General features: G+C 40.9%; 1 protein-coding gene across 9 annotated transcripts in view; it reads left to right on the top strand.

Moving 5' to 3' along the window:
- Positions 1–17,182, top strand: part of LOC135101447 (zinc finger RNA-binding protein-like) — a 141,295-nt gene that overhangs the window by 83,099 nt on the left and 41,014 nt on the right. For 2 of the 9 annotated variants that reach the window (XM_064005426.1, XM_064005466.1), the window contains one exon: positions 15,839–16,858. The exons of 3 other annotated variants lie outside the window; for them this stretch is intronic. In XM_064005426.1, coding sequence (XP_063861496.1) covers positions 15,839–16,371 — 533 coding nt within the window. In that variant the 3' untranslated portion in view covers positions 16,372–16,858. Of the gene's footprint in view, positions 1–15,838; positions 16,859–17,182 lie in introns of those variants that run through there. 4 more of the 9 variants (XM_064005455.1, XM_064005416.1, XM_064005440.1 and 1 more) reach the window with 4 other exon arrangements.

The raw sequence follows: 17,182 nt of genomic DNA, 5'->3' as shown, positions 1-17,182 counted from the left end.
ACTTTTTCCTTTCCCCTCCCTTCTTTCATCTTGTCTCAAACCTCTGTCCCTATCACCTTCCCTCCCCCTTATCTGTTAGAGATAAGGGACAAGGGAGTGATACCTGGCACTCTCCCTCCTCCTAATTCATTTTATGCAACTTTTGCTTCATCTTTTCTCACTCACTCATATGCGTAATTCCATTTTCATTCTCAATCAATCTCATTCCATTTAGCATTCCTTAGGATTTCTCTCTCTCTCTCTCTCTCTCTCTCTCTCTCTCTCTCTCTCTCTCTCTCTCTCTCTCTCTCTCTCTCTCTCTCTCTCTCTCTCTCTCTCTCTCTCTCTCTCTCTCTCTCTCTCTCTCACACACACACACACACACACACACACACACACACACACACACACACACACACACACACACACACACACACACACACACACACACACACACACACAAAAGATTATTGAAAAGAGTGGAAAACAATATGGATTGTGAAATATTACAGAAAGATCTAAATAAGATATATAAATGGAGTAAGAAATGGGAAATGAAATTCAATGCAAAGAAATGCAAGGTGATGGAATTAGGAAAAAGCAAAAGAAGACTGACAAGTTCCTACACTATGGGGGAAGTGGAAATTAAGAGAATCAAAAAAGAAAAAGATTTGGAAACTACAAGAAGTGATAATTTATCACACGAAAAACATGTAAACAAAATAGTGTGGGAAACCTATGAGTTACTAAGAAAGATAAAAGGGGCATTTGCTTACATGGATGAAAAGATGATGAAAAAGTTGATGGAATATGTGATTCGACCAAAACAGGAATATGCCACAATTGTTTGGTCACCCCATAATAAGAAGGAAATAAGGAAAATAGAAAGGATCCAAAGAGCTGCAACCAAATTGGTACCAAATTTGAGAGATTTAACCCATGAAGAAAGATTAAGGAGATTGAAGTTTCCATCATTATAAGAGAGAAGAGAAAGAGGGGGACCTGATTCCTATATACAGAGGTTTAAAGGGTAAGGATCAAGTTGACAAAAGAAGACTTATTTGTGTGGGACTCAAGAGATACAAGAGGACATGGAGTGAAATTGAGGAAAACAGCAAGTAGAAGAGATATTAAGAATTATGGTTTCCCAAATAGAAGCATAGAAATATGGAACAACTTAGATGAAACAGTGTTACAAGCAACAAATATTCATGAATTTAAAGTTAAGTTGGATGCTTATAGATGTGAAGACAGGACAGCACGAGCATAGCTTTTTTGCTGTAAAACACAACTAGGTAAATACATACACACATAACAATAAAGAAATGGTAAATCTAACAGTAAGTAAAGTGTGTTATACTAATGTAAATAGATTAATATAAAAAAAAATGGAATTAAATGAGTTATTAAGCAGAACTGCACCGGATGTTGTTGTATTATGTGAGACAAAATGAAAAAATGAATGGGGAATGGTGATGATAAAATATGATTTATGAATGAAAAATAGAAGTGACAAGGAAGGAGGTGGAGTGATCACTCTAAAAAATGTGTTAAAATGGAGAAGGTAATAAAAAGTGAAGACAAGTCTGAAATTCTACAAGTGATGATTAGAAGTGTAAATAGAAGGATAATGAATTATGTAGGGGTGTATGTTCCACCTATGGCCAATGCTTGGCGAAAAGAAGAGCACAAAGAGATGTTGGTAGATGTGTTACAAGGTCTTGAAAAGATAGTGATGGAAAATAGTGATATAGTTATTGTTGATGATTTTAATTGTAAAGAGATAAATTGGGAGACATTGACAACTACTGGAGGTGAGAACTCATGGAGCAATAGACTATTAAACTGGGTAGTGGAAAACTTGATGACAATGGGTTGATAGTGATACCAGATTTAGTGGAAGAGATAAACCATCAAGACTTGATTTAGTGTTTACCAAGGACATAGAAATTATTGAAACTGTACATTATGGTACCCCTTTAGGTAAAAAGTGATCATGTGTTGATGAAATTTAATTTGAAAAATGAAAATGTAATCAATGATGAAAATTATAAGGTGAAAATGTTTAAATATAATAAAGCTGACTTTGAAAAATTAAGAAAGTACTTTGTTGTCGTGGACTGGAAAGACTTTGAAGATGCAGAAGATGTTCGGGAAAAATGGGATGAATTTATAAGGATATATAATTCTGCTGTGGAGAAATTTGTACCTAGAGGAGAAACAAAATGTAGAAAGGGTAAAGAACAGTTCAATACAAAATGCAAAGAGGGTAGAAATTGTAAGTTAAATGCTTGGAATAGATGGAAGAAGAGGAAAACTGAGGGCAGATGGGAGAAATATATTGATGCTAGAAACAAGTATGTTGAGATGATAAGACTGGAGAGATAAAACTATGAAAGAGATATAATAGATAAGTGTATAAATGAACCCAAACAATTCTTTAGACATATTAATGGGAAGATGAAGAAGGAAGGTGTGTCAAGAATGAACATAAGAATATAAGAAATAATCAAAGCTGCAAGAAGTGACCTGGTTTATACATGGCAGTCCCTGTATGAAATATACAAGGTGTGTCAAGATTGAACATAAGAACATAAGAAATAAGGGAAGCTGCTAGAAGTGACCTGGCGTATACATGGCAGTCCCTGTATGAAATATACCTACCTATTTCCACCTATCATCCCCATCCATAAACCTGTCTAATCATCTCTTAAAGCTCCCTAATGTCTTAGCACTAACAACATGATTACTGAGTCCATTCCACCCATCTGTCACTCTGTTTGAGAACCAATTTCTTCCTATCTCTTTCTTAAATTTAAATTTTTTCAAGCTTGAACCCATTATTTCTTGTTCTATCCTGGTTTCTTAAACTTAGATTTTTTTAAGCTTGAACCCATTATTTCTTGTTCAATCCTGGTTGCTGATCCTAAGAATTTTGCTTACATCCATCTTGTTATAACCCTTATACCACTTAAAGACTTCTATCAGGTCCCCTCTTAACCTACATCTCTCTAAAGAATAAATTTAACAGCTTCAATCTCACCTTATAAGGAATACTCTTCATCCCCTGTATCCTTTTAGTCATTCTCCTCTGTACTGATTCTAATAGACCTATATCTTTCCTGTAATGTGGGGACCAGAACTGCACAGCGTAGTCTAGCGTAGTCTGTGACCTCACTGAACGTTTCCCTTTGTGTCTCACAACACAAGGGGGCAGTCACAGCCTGCCCTCTAAAGACAACTCTCTTCCTCCACACAAAACTACAAGCACCTGATAACACACACACCCTTCACTCAAAAATTTTAAAATCATCATGGCGACTCCTACACCAGCCTCAGAGTCCCCATCTGGGGAGGGGACCATAAATGTCCCTAGGTCGGACTGCCTTTCTGTCGACGACCCTAAGTGTCTTGACACCCCCCCTCAACTTTTTCTTCATTAACTTCTGCAACATTTGCGGTCTAAGATCTAATTTTCAATCTGTAGAACACCACCTCTCCTCTTCTAAACCTCATCTTCTTTTCCTCACTGAAACTCAGGTGTCTGAGGCAACTGACAGTAGCCCCTTTTCTGTTCCCTCCTACTTTCTCTATCCTCATTTTCGATCCAAAGCTGGATGCTGCGTTTATGTGCGCAATGACTTAACCTGCTCTCGTGCCCACACTCTTGAATCTTCCGAGTTTTCCACCATCTGGCTATGACTACAGAGTCACTCTCATACTAAATTTATCTGTGCTGTATACCTCTCACCTAACTCCTCTGACTATAAGAAATTCTTTGACTACTTAACTTCCAAAGTGGAGCACATTCTGACCCTCTTCCCTTTTGCAAAGATCTCCATTCTTGGAGACTTCAATGTTCACCAACAGCTTTGGGTTTCCTCTCCCTTCACTGACCATCCAGGTGAACTAGCCTACAACTTTGCTATCCTCCATGACCTAGAGCAATTGGTGCAACACCCTACTCGTATTCCTGACCGTCTTCGAGATACGCCCAACATTCTTGACCTTTTCCTGACCTCTAATCCTTCTGCTTATGCTGTCACCCTTTCTTCTCCGTTGGGCTCCTCCGATCACAATCTCATATCTTTATCTTGTCCTATCACTCCAATCCCTCCTCAGGATCCCCCTAAGCGAAGGTGCCTCTGGCGTTTTGCCTCTGCTAGTTGGGGAGACCTGAGGAGGTATTTTGCTGATTTTCCCTGGAATGACTACTGCTTCTGTGTCTTTGTGTGCTGAGTGCATAACAGAGGTGATAGTGTCTGGCATGGAGGCATACATTCCTCACTTTTTTTTTTCGTCCTAAACCTTCTAAACCTTGGTTTAACACAGCTTGTTCTCGTGCTATACATGATAGAGAGGTGGCCCACAAAAGGTACTTAAGCCTTCCATCACCAGAATCTCATGCACTTTATATTTCTGCCCGGAACCATGCCAAGTCTGTTCTTCAACTAGCCAAAAACTCCTTCATTAACAGAAAATGTCAAAACCTTTCAAGATCTAACTCCCCTCGTGATTTCTGGCATCTAGCTAAAAATATCTCCAATAACTTTGCTTCTTCTTCTTTCCCTCCTCTACTTCAACCAGATGGCACCACTGCTATCACATCTATTTCTAAAGCTGAACTCTTTGCTCAAACCTTTGCTAAAAGCTCTACCTTGGACGATTCTGGGCTTGTTCCTCCCTCTCCTCCACCCTCTGACTACTTCATGCCACGTATTAAAATTCTTCGCAATGATGTTTTCCATACCCTCACTGGCCTAAACCCTCGGAAGGCTTATGGACCTGATGGGGTTCCTCCTATTGTTCTACGAAACTGTGCCTCTGTGCTTGCACCTTGCCTAGTCAAACTCTTTCAGCTCTGTCTGTCAACATCTACCTTTCCTTCTTGCTGGAAGTTTGCCTACATTCAACCTGTTCCTAAAAAGGATGACCACTCTAATCCCTCAAACTACCGTCCTATTGCTTTAATTTCCTGCTTATCTAAAGTTTTTGAATCTATCCTCAACAGGAAGATTCTTAAACATCTATCACTTGACAACCTTCTATCTGATCGCCAGTATGGGTTCCATCAAGGCCGCTCTACTGGTGATCTTCTGGCTTTCCTTACTGAGTCTTGGTCATCCTCTTTTAGAGATTTTGGTGAAACTTTTGCTGTTGCCTTGGACATATCGAAAGCTTTTGATAGAGTCTGGCACAAAGCTTTGATTTCCAAACTACCCTCCTACGGTTTCTATCCTTCTCTCTGTAACATCATCTCAAGTTTCCTTTCTGACCGTTCTATTGCTGCTGTGGTAGACGGTCACTGTTCTTCTCCTAAATCTATTAACAGTGGTGTTCCTCAGGGTTCTGTCCTGTCATCCACTCTCTTCTTATTATTCATTAATGATCTTCTAAACAAAACTTCTTATCCTATCCACCTATGGCACAAAGCTTTGATTTCCAAACTACCCTCCTACGGTTTCTATCCTTCTCTCTGTAACATCATCTCAAGTTTCCTTTCTGACCGTTCTATTGCTGCTGTGGTAGACGGTCACTGTTCTTCTCCTAAATCTATTAACAGTGGTGTTCCTCAGGGTTCTGTCCTGTCACCCACTCTCTTCTTATTATTCATTAATGATCTTCTAAACAAAACTTCTTGTCCTATCCACTCCTACGTTGATGATACCACCCTGCACTTTTCCACGTCTTTTCATAGACGTCCAACTCTTCAGGAGGTAAACATATCATGCAGGGAAGGCACAGAACACCTGACTTCTGATCTTTCTAAAATTTCTGATTGGGGCAGAGTAAACTTGGTATTGTTCAATGCCTCAAAAACTCAATTCCTCCATCTATCAACTCGACACAACCTTCCAGACAACTATCCCCTCTTCAATGACACTCAACTGTCCCCCTCTTCTACACTGAACATCCTCGGTCTGTCCTTTACTTATAATCTGAACTGGAAACTTCACATCTCATCTCTTGCTAAAACAGCTTCTATGAAGTTAGGTGTTCTGAGACGTCTCCGCCAGTTTTTCTCATCCCCCCAGCTGCTAACTCTGTACAAGGGCCTTATCCGTCCATATATGGAGTATGCTTCACATGTCTGGGGGGGTTCCACTCATACTGCTCTTCTAGACAGGGTGGAATCAAAAGCTTTTCGTCTCATCAACTCCTCTCCTCTAACTGACTGTCTTCAGCCTCTCTCTCACCGCCGCAATGTTGCATATCTAGCTGTCTTCTACCGCTATTTTCATGCTAACTGCTCTTCTGATCTTGCTAACTGCATGCCTCCCCTCCTTCCGCAGCCTCGCTGCACAAGACTTTCTTCTTTCTCTCACCCCTATTCTGTCCACCTCTCTAATGCAAGAGTTAATTAGTATTCTCAATCATTCATCCCTTTCTCTGGTAAACTCTGGAACTCCCTGCCTGCTTCTGTATTTCCACCTTGCTATGACTTGAATTCCTTCAAGAGGGAGGTTTCAAGACACTTATCCATCAATTTTTGACCACTGCTTTGACCCTTTTATGGGACTGGCATTTCAGTGGGCATTTTTTTTTTATTAGATTTTTGTTGCCCTTGGCCAGTGTCCTTCCTACATAAAAAAAAAAAAAAAAAATGTATAGCTTTAATATTACTTCAGGCCTTCTACTTTTAACACTCCCAAAAATTAATCCTAATACCCTGTTTGCCCTGTTTCTGGCCTTTATGCATTGTTTTCCTTGATGGAGTTCAGAGCTAACTATAATTCCTAAATCTTTCTTGTACCCTATACCTTCCAGAGTTTTGTTGCTTATTGTTTACCTACTGTGTGGGTTTCCTCAATCTACGCTAAGTACTTTGCATTTGCTGATATTAAACTGTATTTTCCATCTGTCCGTCCATTCATTAATCCTATCTAAATCTACCTGCAAGGCGATGGCTTCCAATTCTGACCTAATTAATCTACCTATCTTTGTGTCATCTGCAAATTTACTAACATCACTACTAATTCCACTATCCAAGTCATTGATATATATTAAAAACAACAGTGGCCCTAATACTGATCCCTGTGGCATCCCACTAATTACATGACCCCACTCAGATTTAGAGCCGTTTATTACAACTCTTTGTCGCCTGTCGCTTAGCCATGACCTTATCCAGCCTAACACCCTCCCATCTATCCCATGTACCCTAACCTTTCTCAGGAGCCTCTGATGATAAGATAAGGGACAAGGGCACTCCTGGCACTCTCCCTCCCCCTAATTCATTTTATGTGACTTCTGCTTCATCTTTTCTCACTCACTCATATGCATAATTCCATTTTCATTCTCAATCAGTCTCATAACATTTAGCATTCCTTAGGATCTCTCTCTCTCTCTCTCTCTCTCTCTCTCTCTCTCTCTCTCTCTCTCTCTCTCTCTCTCTCTCTCTCTCTCTCTCTCTCTCTCTCTCTCTCTCTCTCTCTCTCTCTCTCTCTCTCTCTCTCTCTCTCTCTCTCTCTCTCTCTCTCTCTTGTTTGTCTCCCAATAAAACAAGTACAATGGAAGCTCAGTTACTGAATGCCTCCCTTTTTCAAACAAATCAGTTTTCAAACAAAATTTTGAACTCATTACTGCTTTGGTTGTGGTACTATAATTCAGTTCTAGAACAAAGCTACTTGATTTCAAATATTAAAAGACATAGCAAAAGCTGCCATTTATTACTAATTTATAATTTCTATAAATATCAGCTTCGTTCTTATATGTTTGGAGGAGAGACACAGAGTGTAAGACAGTAATTCAATCTTTGAAATAAGGTAAATATCATCCTGTTGAAAAGCCTTGATGTAACAAACGGTTTTCGGTGCTCAGGAGGAATCCCATACCACCTGTAGCTCTTGATGACCTCCAGTACCATCACTACTGCACAACTGCATTTTTCCAAAAGCTTTTCCCAGCAGAATGTGATGATCTCCTTCATTTTGGTAGTAAGTGGGTTGCTCTTCTCTGTGTTCCTCTGTAAGGCTTTCCTCACTAGATAAGTGACAAACAGAATACCTGCATGGTCTAAACAGTATCTTTGAATGAGTTCTGTGTTACTAAATCATTCAGTAAATCCTTTCTGGATAAATGATTTGTGAGCTGGAGATGTTGTGAAGCAGCCATCTTGGTTGTGGGAGCATTTGTCATAAGCCGCTAAGACAGGGTAGACTGGTATCTGGGAACAGATGAATGCATTTTACATTAATTTCTACGAAGAAAATAGTTTTGGTCTTTTAACATTTTGGATTTTGAATGGCATTCAGGAACAAATTAAGTTCAAGACTTGAGGTTCCACTCTATGTAAATACAATTGTAAATTTCATTTACCTTATGTGGAGAGAGATGAGGTTATTTTTTGCTGTGATTTTATAATGGGGACTCAGAGTAACAATTTATAACAATTTACTCTGAGTCAGAGGAGCTGGTATACCCCACTAAAGCAGTGTTGGTTCCATCTGGAGCAGTGCTTAAGCTGGTGCTAAGCTTTGGTTATAGTGATGATAATGAGCCTGGCTGTGGTTCACAAGTGGTTCTATGTTTGAAAAATATATTCAGTTTTAACTGTTTGCCTCTTATATTGTTCACAAATTACTAGTTCTCTTAAAGTGAGCAAATTAATAACTTAATTTCACAGTTATCAGTGCCATGAACATAAGCTTTGAGTGTGTCAAGAGACTGTCTCATCTCATCTTCTTTAAACTCCTTTAAACTGCATGGTGTGAATGGAAGCAGGGGCAGTCAAACAGGAAATATTTGATGGTCTCCTCTGTGTGCCTACAACAGGGGCAATAAGAGTCAGGGATCAGATCCAGGGGGTGGAAGTGAGCAGCGAGCTTGTTGTGGCCCAGACAGAGGCAGGTGAGAGTGACATCCAGCATGCAGGACTATTTCCTCGCCCATGGCTATGGGGACGAGTCACTGCAGTACCGACCCATGGATGTGGTGTGGGGAGTGTCACAGAGAGAATTATCCTGGCTGGAGCAGCTGGCATGGCAGATTATGCTTTTGGTCATAGAAAGAGGCAGGAGGAGCGAAGTAATGGTTGCCTTCAGCAGAGCCACCTTGGCAGCGGCATCATTGTCTCTGATTCCTGAGTGTGAAGGCATCCATTGGAATTTAATTTCCCAGCCCATGGTGGTGAGATGAAGAAATTACTAGGTGCTGTGGACAAGGGCTGTGGCTAAGTGGATGGTGGGAGAGGAGCAGGTGTAGGGAGGACAGGGAGTCAGTGTAGGTGACAGCTTTGCCCTTGCTGTGGGTTGTGTGGAGATAGTGTAGGGGCTGGCAAAGGGCAAACAGTTCTGCTGTCACCACATCTGTCTCAGGAGGTAGCCTTCACATCTTGCTGGTATAGCACTGCTGCTGTGGCAGGAGGGGAGGGAGAGTATGAGCCATCTGTGTATAGTTTGACATAGTGGTGCTGTCCTGTCTAGCTGGAAGAAGAGAATGACTGCCAGAACAGGGGAGCAGAGCTGAGGTGGCAGGAGAGGTGAGGACCATCAAGGTGCAGCCCCAGGAACCTTTTTGTGGTGGCATAGGGAACTGTCTCCTCACACAGTGTGACAGATGATGGTGTCTGGAGAGACTTGAGGATGAAGCACATAAATGTGCTATAGGGGTCACTGATGGTGAGGCCTGAAGTGTTCACCCACTCCTCCATTGAATTCAAAGCCTCCTGCAGGTGATGTTGCACCTGCACTAGGGTCTCCACCCTGCTGATGGTAATAATATTATCTGCATAAATTAAGAGGTGGGAGTGTGGGGCAGGGCAGAGGTCCGAGAGGAATACATTGAAAAGGACTGCGGAGCGAGCCTTATGGAATGTCCCACTAAATTGGATGTGTGGTGGATTTTGAGGCACCAACTGCTATCTGGAATGATCTTGATCTTGATCTTGATGGTACAGGTGGCACAGGATCACTCCTGTGCCAGGCCTTTGGATCGGCAACTCCTGTAGAAGGGGAAAAAAAAAGAGAAACGAACAGCATCCTCTATTCTAATTGTTCATACACCTGGCATGCCACATTCTCTCCAGAAACTCTTTCACCGCCTCAATCATCCTTTCATTCGCCTCTCTACACAGTCCCAGCAACAACACCATCCATTCCTTTCCTGTCTTCTCCACTCTTTCATTCCTATCATGCCCTAACTCAGTCAGTATCACTTGCATCATCTCATTCCTGTCTCCGGCATACTTCACACACTCCAGCATCACATGTTCCACCATCTCATCCTCTCCCATGTCACACATCTGGCACACTTTGCTGCGGGACTCAGACCATCTGTAACTCCTTGCATTCACATCCATACATTGTGCCCTCGCTCAGAAGAGAAGATCACCGCCCAGGCTTCCATCATATCACCTTTCATACCTCGAGGCCTCTTTCTCATTGTACCATTCCAGGGTCTTCTTTCTTTCCATTTCATTCTTCCATTCATTCAGTCCCACACATTTCACTTCTTTGTCTATCTCATTCTTCCATTTTCTCACATCCCATTCGGCTCCCACTCTGCCTCCTCTTGTTACCACTCATTCACACTCATTTTGATTCCTCCCAGCCATTCTTATCACCCACACAACTTGCAATCCATTCCTGTCTGTCATTCTCATGCATCTCTTCCTCCATTTGCTTCCACTTTCATTCCACAGGTACACCTTCTTTGCTATTCTTGCATCATCCATTCTCTCAAGCCTAATCTTGTACCTAAGTGTGGCTTTTGTCAGTCTTTCTCTAAAGGTGCTCCATCCCATATCACCTCTCAAGGCTTCAACTGCTGTGCACCTCGGTGCTACTTCTAACCCACTTCTAACTTATCAATTTCACTTTCATTCCATGCAATCACATCCATACCATACATTATACATGGCACAGCCACACTCTTCCACACTTCTCTCAACACATCATACTTACATGCTCTCATCCTTGCCGCGCTTCCCAATTGACCTACCCACTGGTTTACCATACTTATCTTTTCATTCTTTGCCTTTGCATACCCACTAGGACTCATCCACATCCCTAAGTACTTGTATTCTTGCACCTGTCTCAACTCATTCTCTCCAAGTCTCCATACCACATTACTTTCATCCTCTGACCTATTCACAATCATTACTTTGCTTTTCTCACTGCTAAACCTTACTCCAAAGTCTTTACCATAGCCATCCACTACATCCAACAAACTTTGAAGGTCATCTGCCGATTCACTCATAACAACTACGTCATCTGCATAAAGGAGCACACATACTTTATCATTCCCCACACTTACCCCTACATTCATTCTTCTCATCCTGGCTGCTAGCTCCTCTGTATACAGGCTAAAAAGGGTTGGTGACAATATACAGCCCTGCCTAACTCCTCTCTCACTCTTCACCCAGTCTGTTTCTATGTCTCCTAGTCTGTATCTAGCTCTTGTGTCCACATACATATTTTGCACTATGTTAACTATCTTTGCACTCAATCCAATCTTTTCTAAGACTCTACTTAGCATTTTTCTGTTCACTCTATCATAAGCTTTTTCTATATCCAAAAAACCTAGGTACAATTTACCCCCATCCTTCTTTTTCTTCTCAATCGTTTCATCCACCACAGACATATTGTCCTCAGCTCTCCTATCCCCATGAAAACCATTCTGTTATTCACCCAGCACTCCAGCTCTCTCAATCCATTTACACAGTCTCTCATTCAACACTGCACTGAAAACTTTACCTATTGTATTCACTAATGCAATTGGCCTGTAGTTCTTCAGCTCATTCTTACTCTTAAATCCCCCCTTATGCAACAGACACACTCTGCTCTCATTCCACTTTCTTGGCACTCTCTCTTCATCCCACACTCGGTTGAATAATTCAGTCATTCTATCTATCACTACCTCCCCACCATTCTTGTAGAACTCATAGGATATATCATCTGGACCTGCTGCCTTGCCATTCTTCTGCCTTCTCACACACCTCTCCACTTCATCCCTACTGATTTTTTCATCCAGTTCATCTGCATTCTTCCTTTCCAGTGTTACACATTCTTCTCTCACACTAAACATCTCACCTACCCCACCTACTTCTTCCCAGAACCCTTTGATTGCCTCCCTTATTCCCTCCTTCTCTATTATAACTACATCCTCCACTTTTAGACTCTCCACACCAACACTGCCTGACATATTCTCAGCTCTCATGAACTTGTACCATTGACGGCCACCTTCCATACCTTTCTCCCTTAAAGATTGAATCACACTCCTTTCATTCTTCACTTTAGCATTCATTATCATTCATCTTGTCAACTGCTGCTGCTTCACATACACTGCCCATGCATTCTGATACTCATTCTCTGCCTCATCGCTTTCATGCCTCTTTTTCCTCAGCCATCTACACTGTCTACTCATTCTCTTTTGCTCCTTCCTAGCCGCTCTGATTTCATCATTCCACCAAGGTTTACATACATTCTTTCTTCTACCTACTCTCACACACCCTATCTGGTTCTCAGCAGCACCCCTCACGTCCTCAACCAGTTTCTCATTCAGATGCTCCACGTCATGCACACTTTCGTCGTCCCAGCTTCTCTCACTCATATCAACCTGAAAGTTCTCCCACCCTACATCTCTCAGTCTCCACTTCTTTTTCTTACTTGCCACTTTCACTTCATTCCCACCCTGCATCAAGCACTCCACAACCAGCATGTTGTGATCAGACACAATATCAACCAAACCATCCTCATCTATCCACATATGCGACACAATTTCACACATTCTTCCATTCACCAACACATAGTCAATTGCCGATTCCTGCTCTCTTGCACTCCAAGTCACATGCCCCTCAGCCAAAGTAACATTCAGATTTTCCAGCTCCAGTTCATCAACAAACTCTCCAAGCATTTCACCATTCCTGTTCACCTGTTCCCCCAGTATTTCCACATGTGCATTCATGTCACCCATAACTAGCACTCTCTCCTCTCCATTCTCTCTCACAACTTTCTTAAGTATGTCATACTTCCTCCTATTTTCCCTCCCTCTCTGCTCTTTCACCCATGACAGTCATGTACGCTACCACCAGTACCACCTTCTCTGGTCTGCCACGACCATCCATGCATTCCACTCTGACTGCAAGCACATCCTCACTACTTGTACACTGCCCCACATCAATCTCCTCTACTTTCAGTCCTCTTTCTTTCTTGTAGAGTAGGGCTACGCCTCCTCCCAGTGTTTCCAGTGCCTTACGCCCCTTTCCAATCATAACATACTTGCATCCCTCCATTCGTACATCGTCTCTCAGGTGAGTCTCAGTGAGCCCAACTAAGTCGAACCTCCACTCCCTGAGCTCCTTGCATACATCCTCAAACTTGCCTACACCCCATCCTCTCACATTCATACAGGCAATCTTCACACATTTACTTGCCTGGTTAGTCTCTTTTCTTCCATGTTCGCTGACATCAGTGGGTCCTCCTCGTCATGCCTCGTCCACACAACACACCTGCCTCGCCCTCATCCACTCAGCCAGTCGACGTCCTAGCCTCTCATTCCCGTTGTGGTTGAGGTGGACCCCGTCTCTCCTGAAGAATTTGTCCTGGTCGAGGATCCCATCCATGTCTAGGAAGCTCATGTTGCCCTTCTTCTTTGCCATCCATTCCATCTTGACCTTCATGAGTTCCATGCATATCTTGCGGTTCGTTTCTCTTCTGACCTTCTCATACTGCACTCCTTCCCGTGGGCGCCGCAGGACCCCCACCACAGCCACACACATCTTTTCTTCTGCTGCCCTCACTGCTTCTATCACTTCCTTTACTGTCTCTTCAGCACCTGCCTCTACTAAGTTGTTACCTCCTTCCTGGATAACTAGCAGGCTTCTCTCTTCCATTTCTCGCACTTCTTCCTCGACTTTCTTCTTGACATCTTGGATCTTAGCACCTCCCATGCTGGTGCACTCAATTTCCCTTTTCACAAAGTCAGGAGTCTTCCTTACCATGCTGTCTCCAATGACATGTACTGGGGCTTTCTTGATTACCATTCTCTTCTTCCTTGGGTGTCTGTCTGTTCTGGCCACTTCCACCACTTCTTGCTGGTCTTTTCTCTCTTCAGTCTTCGTCGTCTGTGCTTCTGCTTCTTTCATCAGGTTTTCTTTCTGGGTGCTCTGCTCCACTCTCTGCTCCACTTCTGCTGGTCTTGACCTTGATCTTGCTGCTACAGATGACTCAGGCTTGCTTCTGAGCGACAGACCACATTCACAAAGATTTCTAGAATTATGTTTAAAATTGTTCTTAATACTGCACTTAATTCTAGGCTAAGTATAAAATGGGTACAGAACCAGTGCAGTAAAACCTTATTCTTACTTTAATGTTATTAGTGCGATGCTTTTACATTTTTCAGGTAAATAAAAAATAATTTAATTTACCTTCAGTTCTGTAAGGATGTGAGTGCAGGATTTCAATCTTTTTATAAGTTCGAGTAAATTAGATCCTGCGAAAGGTGCAACTATTTTGTCCTATTGTGTAAACAATGAGATAAACAGGGCCACAGCATTCCCACTCAGCAACTCCAGTCCCTTCCTGTCTTGTGTATATATATATATATATATATATATATATATATATATATATATATATATATATATATATATATATATATATATATATATATATATATATATATATATATATATATATATATATATATAGTATGGAGGAGATAATGACCTCAAGGGTCAAAAAAAGCTTGTAGAGAAAGTCCAGCTGGACTGATGACGAGACTTTCCTCACCATCCAGTCAGTGTATGTGGAAAGAAGTAATCTGAATGGCTAATGCAGCCCTTCACTCACTCAGGAGCACAAAAAAAAAAAAGTTGCATGGTTCTCTATTACCTAGAGGGTAAATGAGACACATCAACAACAGGACAAAGGATGTGTAAAGGTTATCACTGCTGCTGAAGTGCATTATCCCGTTGGCTTCATAACACTAATTCTTAATTTCATTTATAGCTTCAATGCAGCACTCCTTCCTGTAGGACTCTCCGAGGCATCTCTTGCCAAATCTGTCACAAGTAACACTCCTGCTGATCTAGTCTATATATTTTCAACAGTTCAGAATCACTCAGGCCACCAAGAACAGCCTTACAGGGCTGATAATTCTTGAGGTGGCGGGTTTGGGCTTCTTGAGTCACCCATCTAAATTCTTAAAGTTAAGCACTCCCCTGACTGTTGGTAATTTTGTTCTTTACTTAAGCATAAATTGAAGCATAACCATTTTGCTAAGCACAATCTCTCTACTTAAGAATCTTTGCAAATACAGCCCCAGGCCTTTGGAATGGCAACTCCCATAGAAGAAAAGCAAACTAAACAAACAGAAAGTGAACACCATCCTTCACATAGTTAATTCCTACATCTAGCTGTCCAGTGTGGGTACTATCTAAAAGTGGCCCTAAGCAAGTGTACAGTAGATTTGAACCTGCAATTGAGTGAAACAGAAATTGGACTTGCAGGGATTCTTATTTATATCTTTGGATGTTCACAACTCATGTTTGTAATAAATAAATTGAATGAAAGCCTCATTCACTTGCCCTCCCAAACTCCTCTACCAGCTAGCTCAACCCCTTCCTCTAAATCAGCCACCAGTTTCATATGTGGCAATCAGCAAGTGACTGATTCCACTTCTTGCCATGAACATTTACCACACGCAAACCTCTACCCAAGATCCTCATAATTAATTTTCTTACAATACTGTCCATATAAACATAAATAATTTGTAGAATGTCATACATCCCTACCACAGCCGTACTCACTGCCACAACCCACTGAGACAAAGCCTATTTTAACAGGTATGTTTTTAACGAGCATTACTCTAGTTTTTTTTTTTTTTTTTTTTTTTTTTTTTTTCTTCTTCTTCTTCTCAGGACTTCATTGCAAGGATCAGTGGGAATCCATACTGTCACAGTACCATGAGCATGTCAACAAAACTAAACCAGAAATTAGACAGGCTGTTACCATTAGCCCCAAGTGGAAGTGTGAAGATCAGATGACATTTCTGAATACATTTATGAAAGACAGACTTGAAAGTTCAAGCTCAACAGAGGAGGCATATGAATCACAAGATGAAAATTCCAGCAAACAGGAAATCAGGAACATGAAAGGTGCTTCTTACAAAGAATGTTTACCCTCTAACCAAATGTGTCCTAAATGCAAAAAGACCTTGCAGCACAATAGAAACAATATCTCAACAACTTTCATGAAGTACTTGCTTGAAAAAAATGACGAAAGTGACTCTGATATCACTGATGCCTTCTTTTTGATGATGGGTGCAGTTGTCAAAAATTTTAATCCAAGTGACCAACATTTCATTAGAACAAAACTGTTTTCATTAGTAAGTGAGATTGAGAAGAAATACATTCAACATCAAAATTCTCTCAGTTATGCAGAATTTTCATAATGCATTTGTCCACCCTTCCAGTGCCTTCCTCATCAAAGTATTCTGATACACCAATATGATCATACACCCAATCTTTACAAGAAATTCTATTTCATGAGAGCTCTGATGTATCCAAACTTCAGCCAAGCATCAGCTATCCACATTGCTCTTATCAATCTTATTGTAAAAATTGTTTAAATAAAAGTTTATTGTAAATTTTTTTTCATAAGAGAATGAAAATTAAACTGTAAATATTATCTCTTCATTCTTTTCTTAAAAGTTTATCCTACCTCACTGATGGCCATTACAATGTGCAGGATTTACTTCTTTTGGATATGGTGGTGATGAAACTTAGTAATTCCCAAAAGGAAAGGATGAAATCTTAAAGAGGAATCTGAAGTATGGTTATTTGTTGGATGGTGAGATAAGAACTTCCTCCCTCTGTCCAAATTTTTTTGTGGTAACTGAATATTTGTTTTTATGAAACCACCACAGGAGCTACATTAAACTACAGTAGTACCTCAGATCACGAGTTTAATCTAGTAAGGAAATTTACTTATAAATCAAGTAAATTTTCTCTATAAGAATTGATGAAAACATATTCAATCCATTCCATGGACCAAAAAATATGTATACTGTGGAACCTCAGTTACCAAATGCCTCTCTTTTTTAGCAAATTGATTTTCAACCAGAATTTTGAACTCATGATTGCTTAAGTTGCCATACCTTAATTCAGTTCTTGAACAAAGTTACTTGATATCAAATACAGTTGTACCTTGACTTGCAAGTTTAATTCATTCTGTGACAGATCTCATAACTCAGTTAATTGAAA

The sequence above is a fragment of the Scylla paramamosain genome, chromosome 1 (genome assembly GCF_035594125.1).
Source record: "Scylla paramamosain isolate STU-SP2022 chromosome 1, ASM3559412v1, whole genome shotgun sequence".
NCBI lineage: Eukaryota > Metazoa > Arthropoda > Malacostraca > Decapoda > Portunidae > Scylla > Scylla paramamosain.
This window is presented reverse-complemented; position numbering and strand designations above follow the sequence as displayed.